Source organism: Doryrhamphus excisus, linkage group LG19, assembly GCF_037039965.1.
Source record: "Doryrhamphus excisus strain RoL-2023G ecotype Guam linkage group LG19, RoL_Dexc_Guam_v1.1, whole genome shotgun sequence".
In the NCBI taxonomy this organism is placed as follows: Eukaryota; Metazoa; Chordata; class Actinopteri; order Syngnathiformes; family Syngnathidae; genus Doryrhamphus; species Doryrhamphus excisus.
The window spans coordinates 7,590,330-7,617,405 of NC_136375.1; the positions used below are offsets into that span (position 1 = coordinate 7,590,330).

The 27,076-nt window shown below is 41.1% G+C and overlaps 1 protein-coding gene across 1 annotated transcript; it reads right to left on the reverse strand.

The window, feature by feature from the left end:
- Window positions 1-1,277: 1,277 nt before the first annotated feature.
- LOC131107141 (uncharacterized) lies at window positions 1,278-3,625 on the reverse strand. Its single transcript, XM_058056875.2, has 4 exons — window positions 3,566-3,625; window positions 3,083-3,208; window positions 1,964-2,967; window positions 1,278-1,873 (listed from the first exon to the last, which is right to left on the reverse strand). Exons 1-4 carry the CDS (start codon window positions 3,623-3,625, stop codon window positions 1,651-1,653), a joined length of 1,413 nt encoding a protein of 470 aa, XP_057912858.2. The 3' UTR covers window positions 1,278-1,650.
- Between the last annotated feature and the right edge of the window lie 23,451 nt (window positions 3,626-27,076).

Genomic DNA, 27,076 nt, shown 5'->3' on the forward strand with positions numbered 1-27,076 from the left:
ACCCGCGCAACAAAACACAATAATATGCCTCAGTGTCATTCCAAATATATATTGACGAAAATCAGAAATCACTTTGTTACGAAATATGTGCCTATAACAGGATTTTGTTCTTACCGGTTTAATGTGACTTCTCTCTTCGGACATGACTGGTCAGCTTCTCAACATCGGGCTTGTATGTTGAATGCAATGAATGCAAACGATTCGGTCCAAGAAACGTTTAATCCTCTGTTCTCCTCAGTTATTTTTCTCTTTTTCCCTTTGGGATCCAGAGCCCATCACACAGCCGCCGGTTTGTTTACAACAGCCACCTGCCCGGCTTCCCGCTCTGCTAATCGAAAGGTGTGTCGCAGGCTATGACGCAAATCTTCGTTGACAGAAATGTTGAAATTGTACATTTACTCTACACATTTTACAGCATTGGAAAACGTTAAGAATGTTTGTGCCATGTTTGTCCTCCTACAGAAACCATATTAAAACAAAAACAGATATTTCTCTCCCCCATCTTTTTTTATTTTCAAACATTTTTCAAAAAGCTCCAGGGAGCCACTAGGGCGGCGCTACAGAAAATACAAAAAAATATCTTTACAACCCCTTCTGCAGGATTATCGGTAGAGTTCCAGTCTGTATTTTAGAAGAGTGGAGGTTTGCCCTGGAATGAAGAGGAATGAAGGTTCGCCACAGCAAGACAGAGTATATGTGTGTGAATGAGAGGGACCCAAGTGGAAGTACTTGGGGTCAACAGTCCAGAAGAATGGAGAATGTGAAAAGGAGCTGAAGAAGCGTGTGCAGGCAGGATGGAACGGGTGGAGAAAAGTGTCAGGCGTGATGTGATAGAAGAGTTTCAGCAAAAATGAAAGGAAAGGTATACAAAACTGTGGTGGGACCAGCCATGTTTGGTCTAGAGACAGTGCCACCGAGGAAAAGACAGGAGATGAGGATGCTGTGGTTCTCATTGGGAGTGACCAGGATGGATAGGATCAGGAAAGAGGGATATTACATATTAGAGGCCTTGGAGACAAAGTCAGAGCCTACATTTTATACTAAACTGTCCTCCATCAGCCAAATGCTCTTGTTTTGTTGGACGAGCATATACGGTCAGAAGACTCACAGAGGAAAGAAACAACCTGAATTTAAATATTTTTTTTATAACAGTTTAAAATGTATCACATGTTGCAATTTTGAGCCATTAAAAAAATCACCATCATTAATCATCACTGTGCTACTTGGTGAAAAAGACATCACAATATAGCCATGTTATTTTCTTATGGCATATATGACATATACAATTTTTTTTGTAAAGAAAGGAAAGCTTAAAGGTGTCCAAAGTGTGGCCCAGAGCCACTTTGTGGCGTGCAGCTTGTTATTTAGTGGCCACGGCACATTGTACAAATAAAATTAATATATTAAAACGGGGAAAATGAAGTAAAAGACACAGAAGTATAAAGAGAAGCTTAAATGTTGATAGAAATAACTAATAATAAAACTATTTTATCTTGAACATATATATTTTTGCCTTTTAACAACATTTTAAAATACATAAAATATCAAAGTGGCCCCCACGTCCTTTGATTTTCTGCATTGTGCACCCCTATGCAGAGGTGCTAAAGTCCAACGTGTGTGTAGACAACTGAATTGTCTCATCATGCCATGTTATTTCTTTACAGTTTTCCGGTGTTGAGGTTTGGGTTCAAGTGAAATATCCACATCATACAGAGGAGGGGAGACTCCAACTCCGTATGATGGGGTGATAAGCACGCGGCCATCCTCATCCACTGTTTCAGTGAATGTGGGACGACACAGACGATCCCACAGCTTCTGTTTGATGGAACGTCCGAGGGCAAGGCTGTACGGATGGGTTCGGCCTTTCTTTGACCTACGACAGAAACAAAGTCAACCTTAAATCAATAAATACTTATAATATTAACCAAACTTGTTAAGTTGGTATTTTGCAAGCAAAATATACCTCAATTTGGCATCCACCACCTCATGATAGATGCACTGGTACTCCTCCACCGAGAGGTTATGGATGGTTAGTGGTTCAGATGGAGAGGAGACGGGGGGCAGTAGGACACGAGGCAGTATTGACGCCACCGGTAGGTCATCGTGTGGGATGGCTGAGGGAGGAATGGGTGTCTCTGTGGGTGGGTCATCACGTGGGATCACCAAGGTAAAAGTGGGTGTCTCTGGTAGTAGGTCAGCATGTGGGATCACCAAGGTAAAAGTGGGTGTCTCCGTCGGTGGGTCATCATGTTGGATCACCAAGGTAGGAATGGGTGTCTCCGTCGGTGGGTCATCATGTTGGATCACCAAGGTAGGAATGGGTGTCTCTGTCGGTGGGTCATCATGTTGGATCACCAAGGTAGGAATGGGTGTCTCTGTCGGTGGGTCATCATGTTGGATCACCAAGGTAGGAATGGGTGTCTCTGTCCATGGGTCATCATGTTGGATCACCAAGGTAGGAATGGGTGTCTCTGTCGGTGGGTCATCATGTTGGATCATCAAGGTAGGAATGGGTGTCTCTGTCGGTGGGTCATCATGTGGGCTCACCAAGGTAGGAATGGGTGTCTCTGTCGGTGGGTCATCATGTGGGCTCACCAAGGTAGGAATGGGTGTCTCTGTCGGTGGGTCATCATGTGGGCTCAGCAAGGTAGGAATGGGTGTCTCTGTCGGTGGGTCATCATGTTGGATCACCAAGGTAGGAATGGGTGTCTCTGTCGGTGGGTCATCATGTGGGCTCACCAAGGTAGGAATGGGTGTCTCTGTCGGTGGGTCATCATGTGGGCTCACCAAGGTAGGAATGGGTGTCTCTGTCGGTGGGTCATCATGTTGGATGCTTGAGGGCTGAGTGGGTGCCAAATCAGGCGGGTCATCATGTGGGATAGCCGAACAAGGAATGGGTGCTGGTGCCACTTGTTGGATGTCGGTGGACCGTTTCCTCTTTCGGGGAGCTTTGGACAACTGGATTTGCTATAAGTTCAACACAAAATGTCAGCCTCAGATGTGTTTACTACACACAACAAAAAAATCTGATACTTCTACGTCCCTTTTTAGGACATTGCCATATTTCGAAATTCATTTTTACCTTCTTTTCCCTGTAGTAGGGAGACTTCATGAAGGCGGCACGCTTCCTTACAGTGCCTGCTGCCAGTGCAGATCCATCCCTGCTGCCATGTAGGCCATGATTGAGCACGATGTCGCACAAGGGACCCTGCAACAGCATATATACTCATAGAGTGGACTGATCACAAGTCAATCACATAGATCAATAAGTACTTTCTAATTTAAAAGTGTTATTTTAGTATGTGTTTAGCACATTAATGCACCCCCCCAAAGTGGGGAAGAACATTCCTGTAATTTGTGTACACAGATGAACCTAACAAGCCCATTGGTATTATAATTCTGCTTTAACATTATACTTTAACATATCCTACAATATACTGAGATGATTTCATGTTTTTTTTCGTCTTTGTAGAGAACGTGTTCACAGAATAGCGACGTTAGCAAACATAACCGTTGCGGGCTTGGATAGAGTGCATCAAAAACGAGGAGTTTTAATACAACTTACATTCCCCAAAGTGGGAGGATGCCTCCTACTTGGTGGAATCAATATGACTGATGTTGGCATAGTTACTGGAAGTCAGAAAGAACTTTTTCTCAAGAGAAAAATTTCGAACAGGACAGGCGTCCGATGTTCACGTCTGTGTTTCTTCTGTGGTAGTCAGGAGAAGTTTAAAAGATGCACATTTGAAGTCCTGACGTCAGAGATCACGTGGCATGCAATGTCCACAGCAACATCTTGTTCACTTAGCTGATTAGTTTTTCTTTTGTTTTTATAACTCCGAGAGATATTGGAGGAAATATATGGGACGAAATGAACCTTTAAACAACGATAAATGAATAAGACAACCAAGTTCACAAGCTACTTCGTAACCAGCAGCTAGCTGAAGTATCACTGTCATTCATTGGTTGTTGACAGATACATTCACGGACATCCGTAAGTTAAAAATACATCAGAGAGATTTAAATTAAGTTGCAGTGTATTTAACCGTTACTCTTCCCGAATAGCTCAGCTCAACGGTTATTTTTTTCTTAATATGCTTATATTTTCGACTACAAAACGACATAGCATTAATGGTTTAATCGCAGAAATGTTCCCAGGTTAAAAGTAGGTGTAAAAACATTTTAGTTGTCGCCATGTTTAACATGTGAAGTAAAGCAACCTCGTGATCCAAGGGATGTGTGTTATGCTACAACAATAAAAGGTTCAACAAAAATGCACACATAAAAATAAAAACTGTAAATGCATCAATCCTAAGGCATCATTATAATAGAGCAATAAAGTGAGAATTACCTTTATTATTAAAGGTCCTAAATTACGCTTTTGTGAAATGTGTGTGTATGTTGTTGCAGGGTACCTTAGCCAACTTTGTACTCAATCATGGCCACCACGGGAGCCTGCGGTGTAAGGAAGAGTGTTGCTTTCATCAAATCCCTACTACAGAGCGAACAAGGTAAGACATTTGGATTTTTCCATAGGTCCAGTTATCACAAATTAATGTCACAATAGGAGAAGGATGGCAAATATGTGCCGAGAAGGGAAGTAGAGGTTATTTTAAAGCATCAGCAATAACAAACATGTTGGTCCTCCAACATCCATTACTCGTTTGTCCGTCCCACATGATGCTCTCCCAACTTCTGTGGTCGCCATTCATCTCTCAGCCATTCGACACGCCCACCTATCAACAGAGACATCCGTTCCTGTGATGACCTACCAATACCGCCTCACGTCCCACTGACGTGCTGTGGGAGCGTGTGTGCGTATCAACCGGAAAACCTCCAAAATAAAATTTCAACATAGTGAACAACTAAACACTTCATGCAGCATCTCATAAAATCATTTCTATCAAACTATATCTTCTCAAGGAAGAATACTAAGGCAGCATGAGTGCTGTTGGTATTGGGGAGCTGTGGTTCATTGAGGGAAAGAGGCATTCCAACATGCACTGTGACAATGTGAAACAGTATCATTCATCCAACATGATTATAAATACCAAACAACAATGGCGGCATGGCGGTCTAGTGGTTAGTGTGCAGACCTCACAGCTAGGAGTTCAATTCCACTCTCGGCCATCTCTGTGTGGAGTTTGCATGTTCTGCATGGGTTTTGTCTGGCTACTCCGGTTTCCTCCCACATTGCTAGGTCATTATAAAAACATGCTAGGTTAATTGGTGACTCCAAATTGTCCATAGGTATGAATGAGTGTGAATGGTTGTTTGTCTATATGTGCCCTGTGATTGGCTGCCGACCAGCCCAGGGTGATAGTTATTTTTCTGAAAAATAGTATAGCAGTATAGTTATGTATAATATACTATATATTTGTTTTACTTACTTTTACTAATTTGAATACTAGTACCAAGACGACCAGTCCAGGGTGTACCACGCCGCTCACCCGAAAACAGCTGGGATAGGTTCCAGCACCCCCCGCAACCCTCGTGAGGAAAAAGCGGTAGAAAATGAATGAACTCCAACAATGGCGCTCACACTAAATATTGACTTTGGAGGCTATGTTGACAAATCTGCAGTGGATAACAACAATACTCTTCGGTACATCCGAGTTTCATTTCTGGAGTATTGTCACGAGAGGAAATGAAACGTGAGGAGTGTACTGCACTTTCTACCCCTCCTTTAACAATCCTCACGTTGTGTTGAACAAAATGAGTATCGATGGAAAGACAGCAGAAGAGGAAGTGGGGGTGCCGAGCGCCGTCTCGAGAGGTGGTGCGGCGAGCGACGCAGGGTTGGAAGGAGTAAATCCTTTTCTTCATCATTACCTCTTCGATGCCACTGCCCTCACCTTAATTAGTCTCAGAGCAGCATGCTCGGCCAGGAGTCTGCCTCATCCCTCCATCCATCTCTCTCTATCCTCTTCAAAAACCCCTCCATCACCCCACCCCACCCCCCCACCACCACCATCCCTTTAACCTCCATCTCTTTCTTCCTCTGCTTTCTCACTCTCTCTCTCTCACATTTTTTCCTCTAGCAATTCCCACTCTTCCTCTTCTGTCTCTTGCCTTCATCTCCGTCTCGGTGGAAATTGACTGAAATACCAAACCCCTAACCCCACAATATCAACAGCTGTGCAGCTCTACACAAAGAGTAAACTGTTGGTAAATAGTGCACACACACACACACATACAGTGAGAGGAATGGGTGGCTGCTCCGGGCTTGGCAGCTATAAATACACAGGATACTGAGTGATGAGGAGAAAACTCTGTTAAAAAGTTAAGTGGGGAAAAGAGCTGCACTGTGAGATTGACATCCCGACGTCTCAGCTCTCTAGAGGCTAAATTAGGAGATCTAGGTGCCACACAGGGTGCACGCAGGTGTATGTGTGTGTGTGTGTGTGTGTGTGTGTGTGTGCGTGCACAGCATGTCTCTCTCCATAGGCTTCTGCTTCTCTGCACTCAGCCACTGGGGGCCCATCCGGTGTCACTGTTTTCCCCTCACTAGCTGAATACTGATGGCCGCTGGGACATGAATATGGTAGGAGATACTGCGCCACTGCAGTCCATGCTGTTTTTCTTCCTCACGCTGTATTGATTGGGAAAAGAGGAAAATACAACTGTAGGCCGGTCTCTTTCTACAGTATTCCTATATCATAACAAGGAATTGCAAGCTTGATTACAGGGATTTTATGTACATGTCATGTACATTGTACGTTTTAAGTATACCACTGCTATTAATATGTGAAATAACTACTTTATTAAATAAGTTAACAAAGTTAATCTATATATTTTGTTGGAATTTGGGGCTCCAATGTTTTGGGTTATAGTCAACACGTCTTGGTATTCATTCATTCATTCATTTTCTACCGCTTATCCACACGAGGGTCGCGGCGGGTGCTGGAGCCTATCCCAGCTGTCTTCGGGCGAAGGGGCGGGGTACACCCTGGACTAGTCGTCTTGGTACTAGTATTCAAATTAGTAAAAGTAAGTAAAACAAATATATAGTATATAATATGTAACTATACTGCTATACTCATTCATTTTATACCGTTTTTTCCTCACAAGGGTCGCGGGGGGGGTGGGGGTGGGGGAGGGGGGGTGGAGCCTATCCCAGCTGTCTTCGGGCGAGGGGCGGGTTACAACCCTGGACTGGTCGTCTTGGTACTAGTATTCAAATTAGTAAAAGTAAGTAAAACAAATATATAGTATGCATTAATTCATTCATTTTCTACCGCTTATCCTCACGTGGGTCACGGGGGGTGCTGGAGCCTATCCCAGCTGTCTTCGTGCGAGGGGAGGGGTACACCCTGGACTGGTCGTCTTGGTACTAGTATTCAAATTAGTAAAAGTAAGTAAAACAAATATGTAGTATATAATACGTAACTATACTGCTATACTATTTTTCAGAAAAAAGCCCTACAATTGGCTGGCGACTAGTCCGACTAGTCTAGAGTGTACCCTGCCTCTCACCCAAAGACAGTTGGGATAGGCTCCAGCATACCTGTGACCGTAAGTGGCATAAGAAAGTGGATGTATGGAAATATCAATCAGAAATGCATGCCCAACTCTGTATTAAACTGCACATGAATCAATCCATTCATTTTCTATGCCGCTTACCCTCACTGGGGTGGCAGAGGTATGCCGGAGCCTATCCCAGCCGACGGACGAGAGGTGGGGCACACACTGGACCAGCCAATTGCAGGACATTCTGCACATTCTGTATAGATAAATAACCAACCGACAGACAATTTAGAGACTTCATTTAACCTCCATGCATATGAGCATCATCTTAAACATCAATTCAGGCTTTGACCTGCAGAGGGTGCTGTTGACATGGGAGTAGCTCCCAATGTGACCTCTGGTCCTGATGCTGCGATCAGCCTGATGGAGGCGCATTGCTTGATGCAACCACTAGATGGCGTAAAGACTCTTCATGCCTTCAACATGGAAAGTAAAGCTGACTGCCTCTGCGTTTGCCTCTCACATTTCAGAATGATGTTTTCATTGATCAGAAGTAGACATTGATTAAAATAACTGTTGATTAATTCAGTGTACCTTACATATCGGGAGTTCCTTGCCCTGTTATGATGAGGTTTACTCTATATACACACTAAATACACTATACACACTGCCTGTGTGTGTGCTCTATAGACGTTAGACTTACAAAAGCAAGCAATTAAAAATGTATGTTAATGATTTAAATGCATCTAACAATGGTTTATGTAAATGTACAGTATATGGGAGCATTTTATTCTATGAATACAGCCATTGACTGCACACACACACATTTGCACACACACACACATGAAGAAGAGAGACAGCGAGTATTCAGCCCATTCTTGCGGAAATCACTTGGCCTCAGGGCTCTCTTAACCCTTCCGCTGTGTGAGTGAGTGTGTGTGTCTCTTAGATGTTGCTTTTAAAGCGCTAATGCTGGTGGACACTGCTACTGTTTGCTGTGATGATGCTGCATATCCGCTGACACTGTGGCAATGGGAAATCCAAAGCAGAATACACCATGGATACCCAGTCTGGGCAAAAAAAGGCTAGCCTGTTTAAAACAAACAAAAAAAAAAAGGACACAGCATTAGGTATGATATAATGGGATATGTCACAGAACATATTAGTTCAACAAAGTTATCCTTTTCAGTTGGTAATAATATTGATTTGAATGAAAATGCAATATTCCTTAAACGGCCAACATTTTTTCTAAACGTGATTAAATTCGACCTTGACTAAAAAACATGTTTAAGAATTTTGTTAACATAAAAAAACATATTTTACATGCAAATTACACATTTTAACTATTAACCAGGGGCATCACTAGGTTCTGAAGACAGGGGGGGCTTAGCCCCCTGGAGATGCACAGGATATGAATGAATGTAGTAGACATAAAAAAAAAAATCCCCAAATCCCAAAAACAAATAACAACCGGGATATAACTTTCCCACTTTTGGACAAATTTAGTAGAGATACTAATTGTTTTAGGCCACCATTAAATTGACACAGGTACACACAATCTACACTGAAAAACTGCTGCTCAAGCTCTGCAACCATTCTGTCCGGTGGACAGTGATCAATTATATAATAATCATTATTATATTATTAATTAGCCTATTATTATTACTATCATTATTCTTCTTCTTCTGATTACTACTACTACTACTACTACTACTACTACTACTTGTAGGCTAGTATTAGCCTGTTTATTAGCCTGCTTTTGCCCTATTATGAATTATTTTTTAAACAAAAAAATCAATTAAAAAAGACCCCCTAAAATAGGCCTAATGATGCAAGTTACAAACAGCAAATGCTTGTATTGTACAGAATGTGTGTGTTTACATCATGCAATTAAAGAAAATGTAATAGCAGTTTCAGATATCAGTCATATATATATGCTTGCTCATTCAAATACTTGGAAAACAAAGTTAAAAGTATTAAAATCCTGATTTAAGAAAAAAAGCTGACATTCAACAACAACAACTCAGCATGTTAGATTTTTACCATACTTGATTGCTCAGCATAAGCATCTCAGTCATGGTGTGACAACAAGAAAAACCCAAAACATCACAGACCAACGCAACAGATAAATAAAACCAGATAAGACACTCTTACTGGTTGTGTAGAACAATAACAACTAATGTGCAACTATATAATAACAACTATGTGACTTTAAACTAGAAACTGAAGAGCTATTTACATAGACGGTGTGGCAAAGCACGCTGGGAACCAGGAAGTGTTATTATTATTATTAGATCATATTTGTGCTCAACGTTTTTTTAATGCTAATGGTTTTATTTCATTTTAACATGCATCAGATTACAATTAAATGCATCCCATAATCAGTTCCCAGTTCCACATGTCCAAAAGGAGTAGGAAGAAGCAAAGCTTATTAAATCCTACCCCTCCATCTGGTACTTTTACAATCAGTAACTGTTACATTTGTTCACTTCCTGCTTTCCATAATACAGTTTAAGGTTTGTTTGTTTTTTTAATAATGCACCTCGTATCGAAGTACGAGGTGATATGACCATACAATGACATAATGTGTACCATAGTAAGTGTCAATATAGTGATATATATAGCACATCATGACTGGTTCAAGACTCTTCATCCTTGTATTTAGCAAACATCAACTGCTTGTATTGTTTCTTGAATTGGCTCATCGTTGTGCATTGTTTGAGGTCCTTACTCAATCCATTCCATAGTTTGATTCCACATACTGAAATGCTTTTTTAACGTAGTCCTAGCATATAAGTGTTTCAAATGTAGTTCTTCCCTGAGATCATATTTCTCCTCTCTTGTAGAGAAGTATTGGATGACATGTTTAGGGAATTTAGGGTTATTTTTAGCCTTATGCATTATTTTAGCTGTTTGAAGATGAACTATATCAGGAAGTTGAAGTATTTGTGATTTTAAAAATAAGGAATTAGTATGTTCTCTGTAGGCGGCATTATGAATTATCCTTACTGACCTTTCTTGCAGTACATTTAGCGAGTTATTATTATAGTTATTAGCCCATATTTCCACACAATAAGTAAGATATGGTAGAACCAGAGAGCAATAAAGAGTGTGGAGTGATTTCTGATTGAGAACAAATTTTGCTTTGTTCAATACTGAAATGTTTCTTGCCACCTTATGTTGTATATTTGTAATATGAGGTTTCCAGCTCATATTTTTATTTAATGTGATGCCCAGAAATGTATTTTCGTTCACCCTTTCAATGTCTACATCGTCTATTTGTATTTGCTGGTGCGTGTCCTTTCTGCTGTTATTATCAAACCATCTTTTTAGTGTTACCATTTCTTCTCTGACCTTTCTAATGATTTCGTCTGTACTCCCTCCAGAACAAAAAGCAGTGGTATCATCCGCAAATAATACTAGCTTTAAGTTTTTTGTTACTTTGTTTTTTGTTATCCTAATTACAGTATACTTCTCTTACACTGTCTTATGTTACCATATAAGCTTTCTTGCCTTTTAATAAGCTAAAACAAGCTATTTTGTTAGCTAATTTGATTATTTGTAGATTGATGGATGGACTTTTGCAGCATAATACTTAAGATAAAGTATTGTTAATAGTAATAAAGTGGGAAAAAAAAGCACACACGCTTCATTATACAAGTTGTAACCCCCCCATAATGCTCCTATTAGCAGCTTCAGTTAAAATGGCATTTCATCAGGAAGCTGACAAATGAATTATTTCTCCCATTTCCCCCTCTTTCTCTCACCCCCTCTCTCGCTCTCTCTCCCCCTGTCTGTCTGCCTCGGTCTCCCACTCTCCCCCCGGCTCAGTGACAGTAGCCTTAGGCCTGAGATAAAGAGGAGGCGCGCGACGCTTGGCGCTCTCACACACACTCGGTAGAACTGAAGTGACATCCTGTCAAAACAATAGTTTACTACAACAGCAACTTGTGTGTTCTGTCACATGGAGGCCCAACTTCAACTTTGGGATGTATAGAAATGGCTTTTCAAATCCGTCCTCTCCTTTCCTCCCATGCTTGCACGTGTTTGCTGTGGATGGATGGATCCGGGGGCCACGGTCGGAGCGTGTTTTTTGCAAGGAGAAAACAAACACCTCACAGGACAGTTTAGGTGGCACTTATCATAGGAACTTCTGTAGTGCTCCGCTGAGAAATTGCCGTAGTTGACAAATCTCCTCCTGAGCGCACAGTTGCACTGCTGTGTACATGAAAGGAAGTTCTTCCCTTAGAAATATGACTTCCTTTCTCAGAGCGGCACTCAGAAGAGAGGCTCCGGGTAGCTGCGTGCCGGAGAAGGAGACGCAGGCCCCACATATGAAGGTTTGGACATACCATATTAAATAAAGGATATTTATTATGTGGAACTTGTAGGGGTGTGAGATTTAGAGAGGAGATTTTCACGTTACTTTGAAGAAAAGTACAATGAAAATATCTGGGATTTTGGGAATTAATTGAGTACACACAGCGTCATAGTGGTTCAAGACCTGGGTTCAAGTTTGCATGTTCTCCCCGGGTGTGGGTGGGTTTTCTCCGGGTACTCCGGTTTCCTCCCACATTCCAAAAACATGCTAGGTTAATTGGCCACTCCAAATTGTCCATAGGTATGAATGTGAGTGTGAATGGTTGTTTGTCTATATGTGCCCTGTGATTGGCTGGCGACCAGTCCAGGGTGTAACCCACCTTTCGCCTGAAGACATATGGGATAGGTTCCAGCATACCCGCGACCCTCGCGGTACAGAAAATGGATGGATGCTTTTGCCCAAAATCTGTGCCACACTTAATAATGTGGAACATCATTTTCAAGTACTTTTCTTTATTCAATCCCAGACATTTTTGATGATTTTTGACAAATTTTTCAAGCCACACAGAATATTGTCTTCTTGGGGTATACAGACAAAAAAAAAGATTAGACTCTCATCTATCATGAGGAAAAAAAATCATCCATTCTTGAGTAATCAGCAGTACAACAACAAGAAAAAGGGTTTTTGATTAAAAGATACATTTCAAGCATAACTTTAACTAAGACAGCTGGGATAGGCTCCAGCATACCTGTGACCCTAGTGAGGATAAGGAAAATGGATAGTATACTAATATCAAATGATTCTAAAATAAAGAGTACTATTTTTCCATGACCTTTGTACAAACCCCTAATACAGTGAAGAAAATAAGTATTTGAACACCCTGCTATTTTGCTATTTCTCCCACTTAGAAATCATGGAGGGGTCTGAAATTTTCATCGTAGGTGCATGTCCACTGTGAGAGAGATAAACTAAAAAGAAAAATCCAGAAATCACAATGCATGATTTTTTAACAATTTATTTGTGTGATACAGCTGCAAATAAGTATTTGAACACCTGTGTATCATCTAGAATTCTGACCCTGAAAGACCTGTTAGTCTGCCCATTAGAAGTCCACCTGCACTCCATGTATCATCCTGAATCAGATGCACCTGTTTGAGGTCGTTAGCTGCATAAAGACACCTGTCCACCCCATACAATCAGTAAGACTTTAACTTGTAACATGGCGAAGACCAAAGAGCTGTCCAAAGACACCAGAGACAAAATTGTACACCTCCACAAGGCTGGAAAGGGCTACGGAGCAATTACCAAGCAGCTTGGTGAAAAAAGGTCCACTGTTGGAGCTATCATTAGAAAATGGAAGAAGCTAAACATGACGGTCAATCTCAATCGGAGTGGAGCCCCATGCAAGATATCACCTCGTGGGGTCTCAATGATTCTAAGAAAGGTGAGGAATCAGCCCAGAACTACACGACAGGACTTGGTCAATGACCTGAAAAGAGCTGGGACCACCGTTTCCAAGGTTACTGTAGGTAATACACTAAGACGTCATGATGTGAAATCATGCATGGCACGAAAGGTTCCCCTGCTTAAACCAGCACATGTCAAGGCCCGTCTTAAGTTTGCATATGACCATTTGGATGATACAGAGGAGTCATGGGAGAAAGTTTTATGGTCAGATGAGACCAAAATAGAACTTTTTGGTCATAATTCCAATAAGCGTGTTTGGAGGAAGAAGAATGAAGAGTACAATCCGAAGAACACCATCCCTACTGTGAAGCATGGGGGTGGTAGCATCATGCTTTGGGGGTGTTTTTCTGCACATGGGACAGGACGAGTGCACTGCATTAAAGAGAGGATGACTGGGGCCGTGTATTGTGAGATTTTGGGGAACAACCTCCTTCCCTCTGTCAGAGCATTGAAGATGGGTCGTGGCTGGGTCTTCCAACACGACAACGACCCGAAGCACACAGCCAGGAAAACCAAGGAGTGGCTCCGTAAGAAGCATATCAAGGTTCTAGCATGGCCCAGCCAGTCTCCAGACCTGAACCCAATCGAAAATCTTTGGAGGGAGCTCAAACTCCGTGTTTCTCAGCGACAGCCCAGAAACCTGACTGATCTAGAGAAGATCTGTGTGGAGGAGTGGGCCAAGATCCCTCCTGCAGTGTGTGCAAACCTGGTGAAAAACTACAGGAAACGTTTGACCTCTGTAATAGCAAACAAAGGCTACTGTACCAAATATTAACATTCATTTTCTCAGGTGTTCAAATACTTATTTGCAGCTGTATCACACAAATAAATTGTTAAAAAATCATGCATTGTGATTTCTGGATTTTTCTTTTTAGTTTATCTCTCTCACAGTGGACATGCACCTACGATGAAAATTTCAGACCCCTCCATGATTTCTAAGTGGGAGAAATAGCAAAATAGCAGGGTGTTCAAATACTTATTTTCTTCACTGTATATGTATACCTACCTAGAATTCTTCCCAGCATCTCTTTCACAGAGATGCCCTAACTGCCCTCACCGCCAAGCCTCCTGCATCCACCGGGGGGCACTATAGAGTTGGCTGGAGAGGCATGGAGGCCTCATCTGCCTGTCTCAAGACAAGAAAGCAAAGAAAGTGTGACCTGAAAGATGACCTCCAGGTGTCAGTAGAAGGGTATTTAAATTGGACTGGCCACAAGCTCACACCCTTGATCCCTTTTAAATCACAGTTTTTGTGGCCTTTCAAGACATTTCCCACAAGTCAAAAGTATTTGGACAGTAGGCCTTGAAATGTTCATTCATTCATTTTCTACCGCTTATCCTCACAAGGGTCGTGGGGGGTGCTGGAGCCTATCCCAGCTGTCTTCGGGCGAGAGGCGGGGTACACCCTGGACTGGTGGCCAGCCAATCACAGGGCACATATAGACAAACAACCATTCACACTCACATTCATACCTATGGACAATTTGGAGTGGCCAATTAAGCTAGCATGTTTTTGGAATGTGGGAGGAAACCGGAGTACCCAGAGAAAACCCACGCATGCACAGGGAGAACATGCAAACTCCACACAGAGATGGCCGAGGGTGGAATTGAACCCTGGTCTCCTAGCTGTGAGGTCTGCTCGCTAACCACTAGACCACCGTGTCGCCCGCCTTGAAATGTATAGGAGTTAAAAGTGGAAGAAAATGGTCCACAGCATGACAGTTTTATTTGGAATGTTGTAATTTTTGTCCATTTTTGAGGTCAGAGGTCATTGAACTGGCTGTTCATAGGTGCCTGATAAGGGCTTAGGGGGTTAGGGGTCTTCCGAAAAGGACCTAACAACATTGGAATTGTTCAAAATGCTCCAATAATAAAGAGCAGGATCTGTAGTCCAACCCAAGTTGATACTATATGAACTGATTAAGGAAGTATACCTTGCAAACCAACACATCGGAGTCATCACACACCAGTCACAGAGGTTACACAAATGAGATGGCGTTTGACCCCACAACAACAAAAGGCAAGAGGATGTGCCTTTGGAGGCCAGAATGGCGTGACGGTCAGATGGCGAAACCACACGTAACCCTTAAGACAAAAATGAACACAAAGAAAAGCACCCCCCCCCCCCCCACACACACACACACACAAACGGACAGACAGAGAGACAGACACATGGGTCCATATATAATATATTTGTGTGTGCGAACACACAGGCCCAAATCCGATGTGTGTGTATGTGAGGAATGTATTGTGTGTGTTACGTGTGTGTGTGTGTGTGTGTGTGTGTGTGTGCTACCTGGCCAGCAGTGGTAACAGGCTCTGAGGCCTTTAATGGGATTTAGCCCGAGGCTGTTTTATTAAGATGTCGGCTTTCCCTGCTGCCTCCGCAGCTGACACCATTCCCCACTGATACCCCCCTCCTAACCCACCACCACCAGCGCCAACCCCGCTCCCTCACCCCCGCTGCACACCAGCCTCCAAGCTGCACCCCCTTGTTCCCAGTCCACACACACACACACACACACACTCATCGCACCCGGCCTTCACCCTGTGCAAATCCCTTTAACCGTCACCCCCCGTGTCCGACCCCTCCTCCTTGCCCTGATGCCCCCTCAGCCGCATGGTACTACACACTGTAAAAAAATCCAAGTTGACTCAACTTAAAAAAAAATGTAACATCGCTGCTTTAAAATTTGGATTAAATCTATCAAATTATTTCAGGTAATTTCAACTCACAACTAAGTTTCTCCAACTTAAAAGACCAAGTTCACGTGAATTACTGCTTTGTTTTGAGAACTTTCTTGTTTAGGTCGAATAAACAAATATTTTTGTTGTATCAACAATAGAACTCAAGTAATCTCAAGTCACTTTTGATTTCGTCTCACTAATTAGTTCAAGTAAATTCAACTCACAATTAAATTGAAATTAATTGAGATAATTTTGTTAAGCAGATTCACTTATTCACTTAACATTGTTGACTTACATTGTTGATGATTTGATTGATGATATGATTTATGTTGTGCACAACATAATGACGCCGCCATCCCCAAATACCTCACCACACAACAAAATACAACAAAATAAAACGTACATACTGTATAATAATCCCTCAGTGACCACTAATACAAGATCTGTATCACCAATCATGATAATAATGCATAATGATCACTTTTCATTTTGCAACTTAAACTTACTCAAAATAGCATTTTCTTCATGTGTGTGTTTTCTAACAGAACATATACTGTACCTGCAATATAACATATTCCCTCTATTCACAAAAACATAATTGATTTGGGAGGTTTTTTTTACATTTTTTTGGACAGGTCAGAAGAGGAAAAAACTCAAAATTTAGTGATAAAGAGAAAATAATGAAGAATAAATTAATTTACTGGAGCAAAACTTAGACTAATAATAATAATAATAATAATAATAATAAATGTTATTTATATTGCACTTTACATTACAGAAATCTCAAAGTGCTACAAAGAAAGCATAAAACCTACAGTGAAGTGATAAAACAATACAACAAAAGGTATATATATATTAAAAAAAAAGAAGAGGACTATATTGCCTACACACAATTCTAATCAATGCTAAATATTTATAAATTATATTATTTGGAAAAAAAAAACCCTTCCAGTACAAATATTGTTTTTGCTTCAATGTTTTTGAAACAATAACATTTAAAAATATCTATAATTGTATTCATATTTTGATTGTATATTTCATTCATTTAAATGAATATCAGTCATATTGATAGAACATTTTAACAGTATTTAGTTGAAAAAGTAGTTCCTATACCGCTGGGCCAAAATCTTTATTTCCTCATACATATATTGCCTACACACAATTCTTAATAAATGCTAAATATTTTTAAATTATATTATTTGGAAAAAAAACCCTTCCAGTACAAATATATATATTTTTTAATTGTTTTGCTTCAATGTTTTTGAAATAATAACATTTAAAAATAACTAGAATTGTATTCATATTTTGATTGCATATTTCATTCATTTAAATGAATATCAGTCATATTGATAGAACATTTTAACAGTATTTAGTTGAAAAAGTATTTCCTACACCGCTGGGCCAAAATTTGTCTTTATTTCCTGTTTTTGAAACAATAACATTTAAAAATATCTATAATTGTATTCATATTTTGATTGCATATTTCATTCATTTAAATTAATATCAGTCATATTGATAGAACATTTTAACAGTATTTAGTTGAAAAAGTATTTCCTACACCGCTGGGCCAAAATTTGTCTTTATTTCCTCATACTCTGATTTTGTTTCTTCATCTCGGCACCAATTTCACGTTGGTGGTTTCATCCTTCTATACATCTTCCTCTCTTTCCACACCATTCCACTTCCTCTTCAAACACTTTGCCCCGATCCTTCCCGCTTAAAACAGAGCCCACAGCGGTGACTCTGGACCTCTAGGCGCTTCCCCTCACTGTTGCCCCCCAGGTACTGACTTCCTGTACCCCGCACCCGTTAGCTCCCACCTTAAGGTATAGCACAGTCCCTGCAGGCAGTGGTGCAACTCTAAGAACCACGACTACTATCTCCCCTTTTTGATGAACACAAACAATGATGTAACGTTTCTAATCATTAATAACCTGCATTTTGCGTGTGCAAGGCATTTTTTTGATTGTTTGCTTGGAGGTAGTTTTGGAGCGGAGTGAAGTTTGGGGAGTGTGTGCTCTGCAGGTTTACTTGCCTGTTTTCTCCTGTCCTTGTCTTGAGTGCTTTTGCTGTTTTTCCCTGGCAGGCTTGTTCTGATTGGCCGGCCCTGGGGAAAGGAGATATCATGTTTAGCCCCAAACCAACATGCATCCCTCATCCACCATGCTCCGCCACAACGATTGTGTGTCTGTGTGTGTGTGAGAGAGTGAGAGAGAAAGAGAGAAATAGCACAAGAGAGAGTCAGAGGGAGGTCTGCGCGTTCAGGCGATCACACACTCTCGCTCTTTCTGCTAAAGTGCTTCTCGTCTGCCCGGCCGAAGCTGATGAGCTATGACATCACAGCACTTTGTTTTATCTTTAAAAGATGAGCAGGGAGCCCTTCACTTCCCCTTAATGAGGCCGAGGTGCCCACACACACACACACACACACTACATGGTGAGTATGCATGTGTGTGTCCGTGCTTGGCCCACCGTTCCCCGCCACTAATGTTGTTGCGTGCAAACGCCGTGCTAAGGTGCGGGGCGCGCTTCTGGTTTCCTGCACACTCTCGCTAACACCCATTTTACCCATAACCCCTGGCGTTTCCTGTCCTGCAGCCATGTGTCAGACCTCATTGGCTAGCGCATCAATAACACACACACTCGCTCACATCCCGACATCACATCCTACCGGCAACATATCTCCACACGCCGCTTCCCTCATTTCTGTGGCTATCAGGTGCCAGTTGGATTTTGTTACTTCCATCTTTCATGAGAGTTCATTATTCCACATAGAAAATAATGGAAATAGAAATCATCTGTTCCAGGGTCAAACTGTATTAAAACTCACCTGGGTTCAAACCAGGGTCAGCAGAATGGGAGTCAAGAGTGCAAGCCGTCGAGCTGTCAACTTTGATGACGCTTAAGGTGTCAGGTGTTACATATTACGAGACATATTATGAGACATGTTACTTCAACAGAACGAGAATACAATTTTCAGGTATTTTCTATATGTTATGTTTGAACCTGGGCGTCACGGCGGTCTGGTGGTTAGACCTCACAGCTAGGAGACCAGGGTTTAATTCCACCCTCGGCCATCTCTGTGTGGAGTTTACATGTTCTCCCCGTGCATGCGTGCGTTTTCTCCGGGTACTCCGGTTTCCTCCCACATTCCAAAAACATGCTAGGTTAATTGGCCACTCCAAATTGTCCATAGGTATGAATGTGAGTGTGAATGGTTGTTTGTCTATATGTGCCCTGCGATTGGCTGGCGACCAGTACAGGGTGTACCCCGCCTCTCGCCCGAAGACAGCTGGGATAGGCTCCAGCACTCCCCGCGACCCTCGTGAGGAAAAGCGGTAGAAAATGAATGAATGAATGTTTGAACCTGGAATTGAATTCTTTTATTGTTTTCTATTTATTAAAATGGCTTCTTCTCTTGGCAGATGTTCTATATTCTCAACCATTAACCTTCTCATCATATTTATTACTATGACTGTTATCACAAAGGATGTAATTATCGGTCGATAATTATCGGCCCAATATCAGCATAAAAATTGGATATCGGTATCAGATTTTTTTACGATCATGAAAACTGATATTTAAAAAATTCTATTCATTAGATATGTCATGTTAAACATATCAGTATCGATATAGATAGCCAATATCGGACATCCCTAATGATCATATTTATTTACAAATCTAGACTCCTATTGTACCACATTGTTATACTGCCATATTATTTTTCTGTGTATTGTAAAATTGGCAAATAGTACATTTGGAATACAGGAAGTGAACAAATAAGGATAACATAAACTTTGCTTCTTCCTACTCCTTTCGGGACATGTGGAACCGTGACCGTGACATAAAAACTTGAATGACGAATAGTGGTAAAGCTGAATTGCAAGATTTGGACTTTTGGTACCACAAGTGTAAAAAGAAGCTAACTACTCTTCATAGTAAGAACAATAATATAACAGGACATTTTTCAGAAATAAAAACTGTAAAAACTGTTGTAACTGGTTGATTTACTTGAAAAAAATCACCACTCTGTTCATATTTTCTAACTTTCAGCTGGGAATGTTGACAAAAAAAATATGCACAGAGCGAAAACGTCTCGTGTCAAACGAAATTGTGACACGCCACAGTAGTCAGTAAAAGATAGATACACCCGCCGAGATTAGCTACAGATGTGTGCTCCAAACAACTCTTGGTCCTAATCCTCATGGGAAGCCGTCGGATGCATTTTCTCGATGTTTACGCCATGTTGCCAGACGTGACAGTGGCTGGCTTACGCGGCTGTGTTGTGAGATTAACTAGCGTTAGCCTTTGCGCACCAACGCAGCAGCAGACTGCAATTAACCCGCTAATCCGGCTAATCCACTAATGGAGCTAATCTGACTGGATAGAGTTTTTTTTTTTTTTTTTTCAATCTGGAAGCACACACACAACATTCATTCGTGCACACAATTGCATTTCATAGTCACTCCAGGTTAAGCACAGTAGTTATTAAAGTGAAAGAACACATACATTTGTGAATTATGAAGACTGACAATAAATACAGCACACAGACACAGCATTTTATCAATTGTATGTCGGCTGTTAGAATTCTGCAGCTTTTAAGCACCTTTACAAGCATATTTTTCTCTAGATTTTGTGACCTCTCGGATCTGTCATCGCTGCGCTCTTGGGATCGTATTGGTTGGCCGGCCACATGTCTAAAAGGAGTTGGAAGAAGCAAAGCTTATTAAATTAAATCCTACCACTTACAATCAGTAACTGTTATATTTGTTCATTTTCTGTCTTTCTAATACAATTTAAGTAAAAATATTTTTTTTTAAACTTTTTATTTATGTATTTTTATTTTATTTTATATATATATATATGTATAACCCGCCTTTTGCCCAAAGTCAGCTGGGATAGGCTCCAGCAGGACAAGCGGTAGAAAATGAATGAATCAATATATATATATGCTTTTTGTCTATATGTGCCCTGTGATTGGCTGGCAACCAGTCCAGGGTGTACCCTGCCTCTCCTGAAGACAGCTGGGATAGGCTCCAGCATGCCCACAACCATCGTGAGGATAAAGCAGCAGAAAACGAATGAATGAGTATATATATATTCATATATAAAACACACACATATATATATGTATAACCCGCTTCTTGCCCAAAGTCAGCTGGGATAGGCTCCAGCATGCCCACAACCCTCGTGAGGATAAAGCGGCAGAAAATGAATGAATGAATGAATGAATATATATATATATATATATATATATACACAATATATATATAAAACACACACACACACACACACACAAATATATATATATATATATATATAAAACACACACACACACACAAATATATATATATATATATATATATGTATGTATAACCCGCTTCTTGCCCAAAGTCAGCTGGGATAGGCTCCAGCATACCTGTGACCCTAGTGAGGACAAGCAGCATAGAAAATGGATGGATGGACGTGATCTAATGTATCTTAGCAGGGTTGAAAAATGTCCTATTCTTTATTTTTCTCAAGCTGCTTCACCTCCCAATGGGAGGCCCTTCTCACAATTATGCTAAGCCATGAATTACTGCTTTTTTCCCATCTGCCTTTCTTTGGTTTTCTTGCCCCTAAACGGCCTGCATGTCAATGTTCTAACTTTGATACGAATGAAGAAGCCAAAAGTGACACCATTAGAGTTTCCTTTAAGATGGAGGTCATACATGCTGACCTTGACTACTCATAACGCTAATGATGCTAGCTGGGCTAATGATAGCTCTGGATGTCAGTGTGTGTGTGTGTGTCAAGAGAAAAAGACTGCGTCAGAAAGTGTGTGCGTGAGAGCAGAACGTGAAAGTATCATAATCAGAAGCGCTAACGCTAATGAGCTAGCTCTTTGAAGAGACTGGCCCAGCGAGGGCCCCACTCCTGCCAGCTCATTAGCTGACCTGAGAAGTGCCTGATTAAAATGCTTTTGATGAAAATTTCAAGGATTTCTTTTAAAAAAAAAAAAAAGGAAGGAAAATTTTGTGAAGTGAGATAAATATTGCACTAGGCTTATTTTTTTTACTTTAGTGGTGTGGGGTTACGGTTGATGGAGAGAGTGGGAGGTCATTTACTAAGAAGGCATCAAAGAGCTTTCTGAAGCGTGCTGGATGAGATTGATTTGCTATTTTTATTGCCGATGAAATGTACAAATATGTTTAATGGGAGGAGAGAGCGGGAGAATGTTTCCTTTCACTCTTCAAACACCCACGTGTCATCACCGACTTCTCGTTTTCAAACACAGACACACACACACCCGCACTTGAACTGATGAACGCATCCCGCCTCAACTCAACAACTCATTTGCTGTGGTGGAAGAGTGGCATCTACATGAGAGGCATCGTGGGTAAATTAGTCTTCAGGAGAAACGAGGAGGACGGGTTGTGAGGCACACACACACACACCAACAACTCTTCTCATTTAAGCGAGATTACCTTTTCACAAACCAAAGGAAGTGGTTTGTTCCACAGCATAGTGACAGACTTTGTTGCATCGTCCGGAAGAATCTGCGACAAATAATCACATTGTAACGCTCGCTTTGTATGAAAGAAACATGGCAGTGTTCCTCATATGAAGCACCTGTTGAGCGTTTATGCTAGCAGTGATGATTGACAGAATAGCAGCTTGTTGCACTGCACGTACTAGTATTTTAAACTCGTTTCTTTATTCCTAAACCATAATTCATGTGCTTCTTGGTCATTTCATAAAGTCACCTTAATATTTTCAACTGTGCATTTGGTACATGATAACTCATCACCAGGGAAAAAGGGGTCCGACACCCCCAAACCTCTACACACATTTCATTCATTCATTCATTTTCTACCGCTTTTTCCTCACCAGGGTTGCGGGGGTGCTGGAGCCTATCCCAGCTGTCTTTGGGCGAGAGGACTGGTGGCCAGCCAATCACAGGGCACATATAGACAAACAACCATTCACACTCACATTCATACTTACTGATTAACTAAGTCACATACATTTAGAGTAGTTACTGAGGAACTAATGTGGGATTAATGAGTAGAGTAGTTACTTAGGAACTAAGTCACATACATTTAGAGTAGTTACTGAGGAACTAAGGTGGGATTAATGAGTAGAGTAGTTACTGAGGAGCTACTGAGTAGTGGTTAGGGTTCATTCATTCATTTTCTACCGCTTATCCTCACAAGGGTCGTGGGGGGTGCTGGAGCCTATCCCAGCTCTCTTCGGGCAAGAGGCGGGGTACACCCTGGACTGGTGGCCAGCCAATCACAGGGCACATATAGACAAACAACCATTCACACTCACATTCATACCTATGGAATGTGGGAGGAAACCAGAGTACCTGGAGCATGCACGGGGAGAACATGCAAACTCCACATATTTCATATTCATAAAAAAAACACAGAACCTTAAAATCCAATACATCTGGTGTTCTACTGAGCATTGGATTTTGGTTGGATAAAGCGAATTAAAGCTACAGTATCCCCGCATACTGCGGAGATGGACATGCAGGCTTACACACATCGGACAGCAATACGCTGCGACATGTGTGTTAGGTTTTTGGAAATAATGTTTTATTATTTTAGGATTCTACAAGTGTAGATAACAAAAGTGACTTTCTGTAAACTTTTCTCAGACGTGAAGGTGCAGGGAAATACAGTAGACTTCCATCAGCCTTTCCTCGCCGTCTTTCCGCAGGAGTGTATCTTGTGTGGTGTGTGTGTGTGTGTGTGTGTGTGTGTGTGTAACTTGTACTAGTTTAGGCAGGCGGAGAGCTGGATCTCTCATAGTGAATTTGGACAGACCGGAGTCTGTGAGCAGTTCAAAGACCACAGGCCCACAGGCAACACACAACACTCAGACCGCTGTTTGTGTGCATGTGTGATAGGTTGAGGATTTTTGGTGTGGTGTTTTTTTTTTTTTTTGTCTTGACACATACGTTGGTTTGCGTGTGGTTGGCCTTAATGGCAAGTAAGATCATCTGTATTTTATTTTAAAATATGAAAACTCTCACAAACTGTCTCAGACACCCTCAACATCTGTCCTGGTCCTCTGACCCTGGCAGCAAAGAATTCATGATAAAAGTACTCCCTGCTAATTGTGGCGCTTGTAATTAATGAGCTAACCTTTAGAGATTGGGGAATTATTCATGTTGTGTTTGCATATATGAATATGCAACCATATAATTAAGCATCCAAGGAGGGACAGAAAAAATATCAAAAGCTTAAGCAGCGCTCGTCACGCTCACATACACTTCATTTGTCTTGCTGACTGTCACCGCCTTCATCTCGGCAATGTTACCGGGTCTGATGATGGGGGGCTCTGAGCGATTCACCGTATTAAATAGATGAGTGTTTTCTTTTGACAAGGACGACAAATGTTGATATCACCTCTGGCAAATTCCTGTTGGAAATGATGCTGTTTTGTCAAGACTTTATCCCAAAGTGATGCGGAGGCTGACATATGCTACACGTGGGGTCAGTGTCATCACATATGTGTGTCATTTAGGAACAAGTTGCACACTTTACTTGCGAGTTTAAAAAGTTGTGAGAGGTTTCTGTTAGTAAGTAGAAATCTGTTGCTCTTCATGGTTAAGTTAGGTGTTGTATTGTTTTTGGCAGCCATGTTGTTGTTGGTCTTAGCCTTTTGGACGTGAATGATTCTGTTTTAGGCATTTCTATATGTGATAGTTTTAGTCCAGATTTAGTCCAGCTCTGTCCAGCACCCCCACCCCCACCCCAGTTCCTCTGTAACTACTCTAGATGTATGTGACTTAGTTCCAAAGCAACTACTCTACTCATTAATCCCACTTTAGTTCCTCAGTAACTACTCTACTCATTAATTCCACATTAGTTCCTCAGTAACTACTCTAAATGTATGTGACTTAGTATCGAAGTAACTACTCTACTCATTAATCCCACATTAGTTCCTCAGGAACTACTCTAAATGTATGTGACTTAGTTCATCAGTAACTACTCTACTCATTAATCCCACATTAGTTCCTCAGTAACTACTCTAAACGTATGTGACTTTGTTTCTAAGTAACTACTCTACTCATTAATCCCACATTAGTTCCTCAGGAACTACTCTAAATGTATGTGACTTAGTTCCTAAGTAACTACTCTACTCAATCCACATTAGTTCCTCAGTACCTACTCTACATGTATGTGACTTAGTTCCTAAGTAACTACTCTACTCATTAATCCCACATTAGTTCCTCAGTAACTACTCTAAACGTATGTGACTTTGTTTCTAAGTAACTACTCTACTCATTAATCCCACATTAGTTCCTCAGGAACTACTCTAAATGTATGTGACTTAGTTCCTAAGTAACTACTCTACTCAATCCACATTAGTTCCTCAGTAACTACTCTACATGTATGTGACTTAGTTCCTAAGTAACTACTCTACTCATTAATCCCACATTAGTTCCTCAGGAACTACTCTAAATGTATGTGACTTATTTCCTAAGTAACTACTCCACTCATTAATTCCCCATTAGTTAATTTTTCTTCAGTAACTACTCTAAATGTATGTGTCTTAGTCATTAGTTTCTCAGTAACTTCTCTAATGTATGTGCCTTAGTTCCTCATAAACAAAATAACAAATAACTACTCTAATTAGTTCCCCATTAGTTATTCATTAGTTTCCAGTAACTATTATAAATGTGTGTGCCCTAGTTCCCGGGGAACTAGTCTACTCATTAGTTCCTCAGTAACTATTGTAAATGTATGTGCCTTAGTAATTACTTCCTAAGTAACTACTTTAATTTAGGTGCTTTAGTTCCTCAATAACTACTCTACTCATTAATCCCACATTAGTTATTTATTAGTTCCTCAATAACAATTGTAAATGTAAATGCCTTAGTCCCTCAGTAATTACTCTACTCATTAGTCCCACATCTTATCCACCCATCAGAAAGTAGAGGAAGTCATTGCTTAGTATAAGTCTGACTGACGGTGACATCCGAGAAAGAACACTTAAATCATCACACAGCCACTTGACACTCAAAAGGTACATAGGTAAGAAATATGCAGCCAAATACCAATACGAGTTTAGAACAAAAATATTAGAACTTCTTCCCATTGTGCATTCATTCCCATCACAGCAGTTCATTGGCCATGGCTGCTGGGGTGCTGCAATTATTCATTCAGCTGTCTGTGTCCACCAGAGGGCGCTCCAGAGGGAGCCAATCACGCCTACCCCCTCCTCACGTACCTATATCTCCGCTTTATAATATAGACGTAAACGCATGTATTACTTGTTTAGATGGAGTAATAAATAAACCTTTTTGGTGACCTTCTGGTTGTTGTCTTTTGTGGTTTTACGACTGTATTAGCTATTCTGATCACTATCTGACTGACCTCTCCCAGTGTGTGTGCGTATGTGTGTGTTTGAGAGGACGGACGGACTGTGCATATTACATCCAATGGCCACATTGATTCAAGAGCAGCTAATTGAATAGATGAATAAAATAAGTGTGAATAATAAATGAATGTTTTGTTCAGGTGCCTCACTGCAAGGGGAAGAAATTACCTCTCAGGTGGGATGAACTGTGTTTGAGTGGGTCTCATTAGCTTGCTGGAATTACCATACACAAAACATAGCATAGGATGCGATCAATGCTATTGATGAGTGGTCCGACGCTGGACACAGAAAAAATCGATTTCCACTAACATGCAGATGGAGACACACACAGGGTTCTTTATGTGGGTTGTTTCTACTTCACCTCCAAATCATTCATTCATTCATTTTCTACTGCTTTTCCTCACGAGGGTCTGCCAGCCAATCACAGGGCACATATAGACAAACAACCATTCACACTCACATTCATACCTATGGACAATTTGGAGTCGCCAATTAACCTAGCATGTTTTTGGAATGTGGGAGGAAACCGGAGTACCCAGAGAAAACCCACGCATGCACGGGGAGAACATGCAAACTCCACACAGAGATGGCAGAGGGTGGAATTGAACTCGGGTCTCCTAGCTGTGAGGTCTGCGCGCTATCCACTCGAACACCGTGCAGCCCACCTCCAACTCAATCATCATAATTACATCACTGACATCGGCACATAATCAAAAATCATCAACAATACAGAAGATACCATATATAGACCAAGTG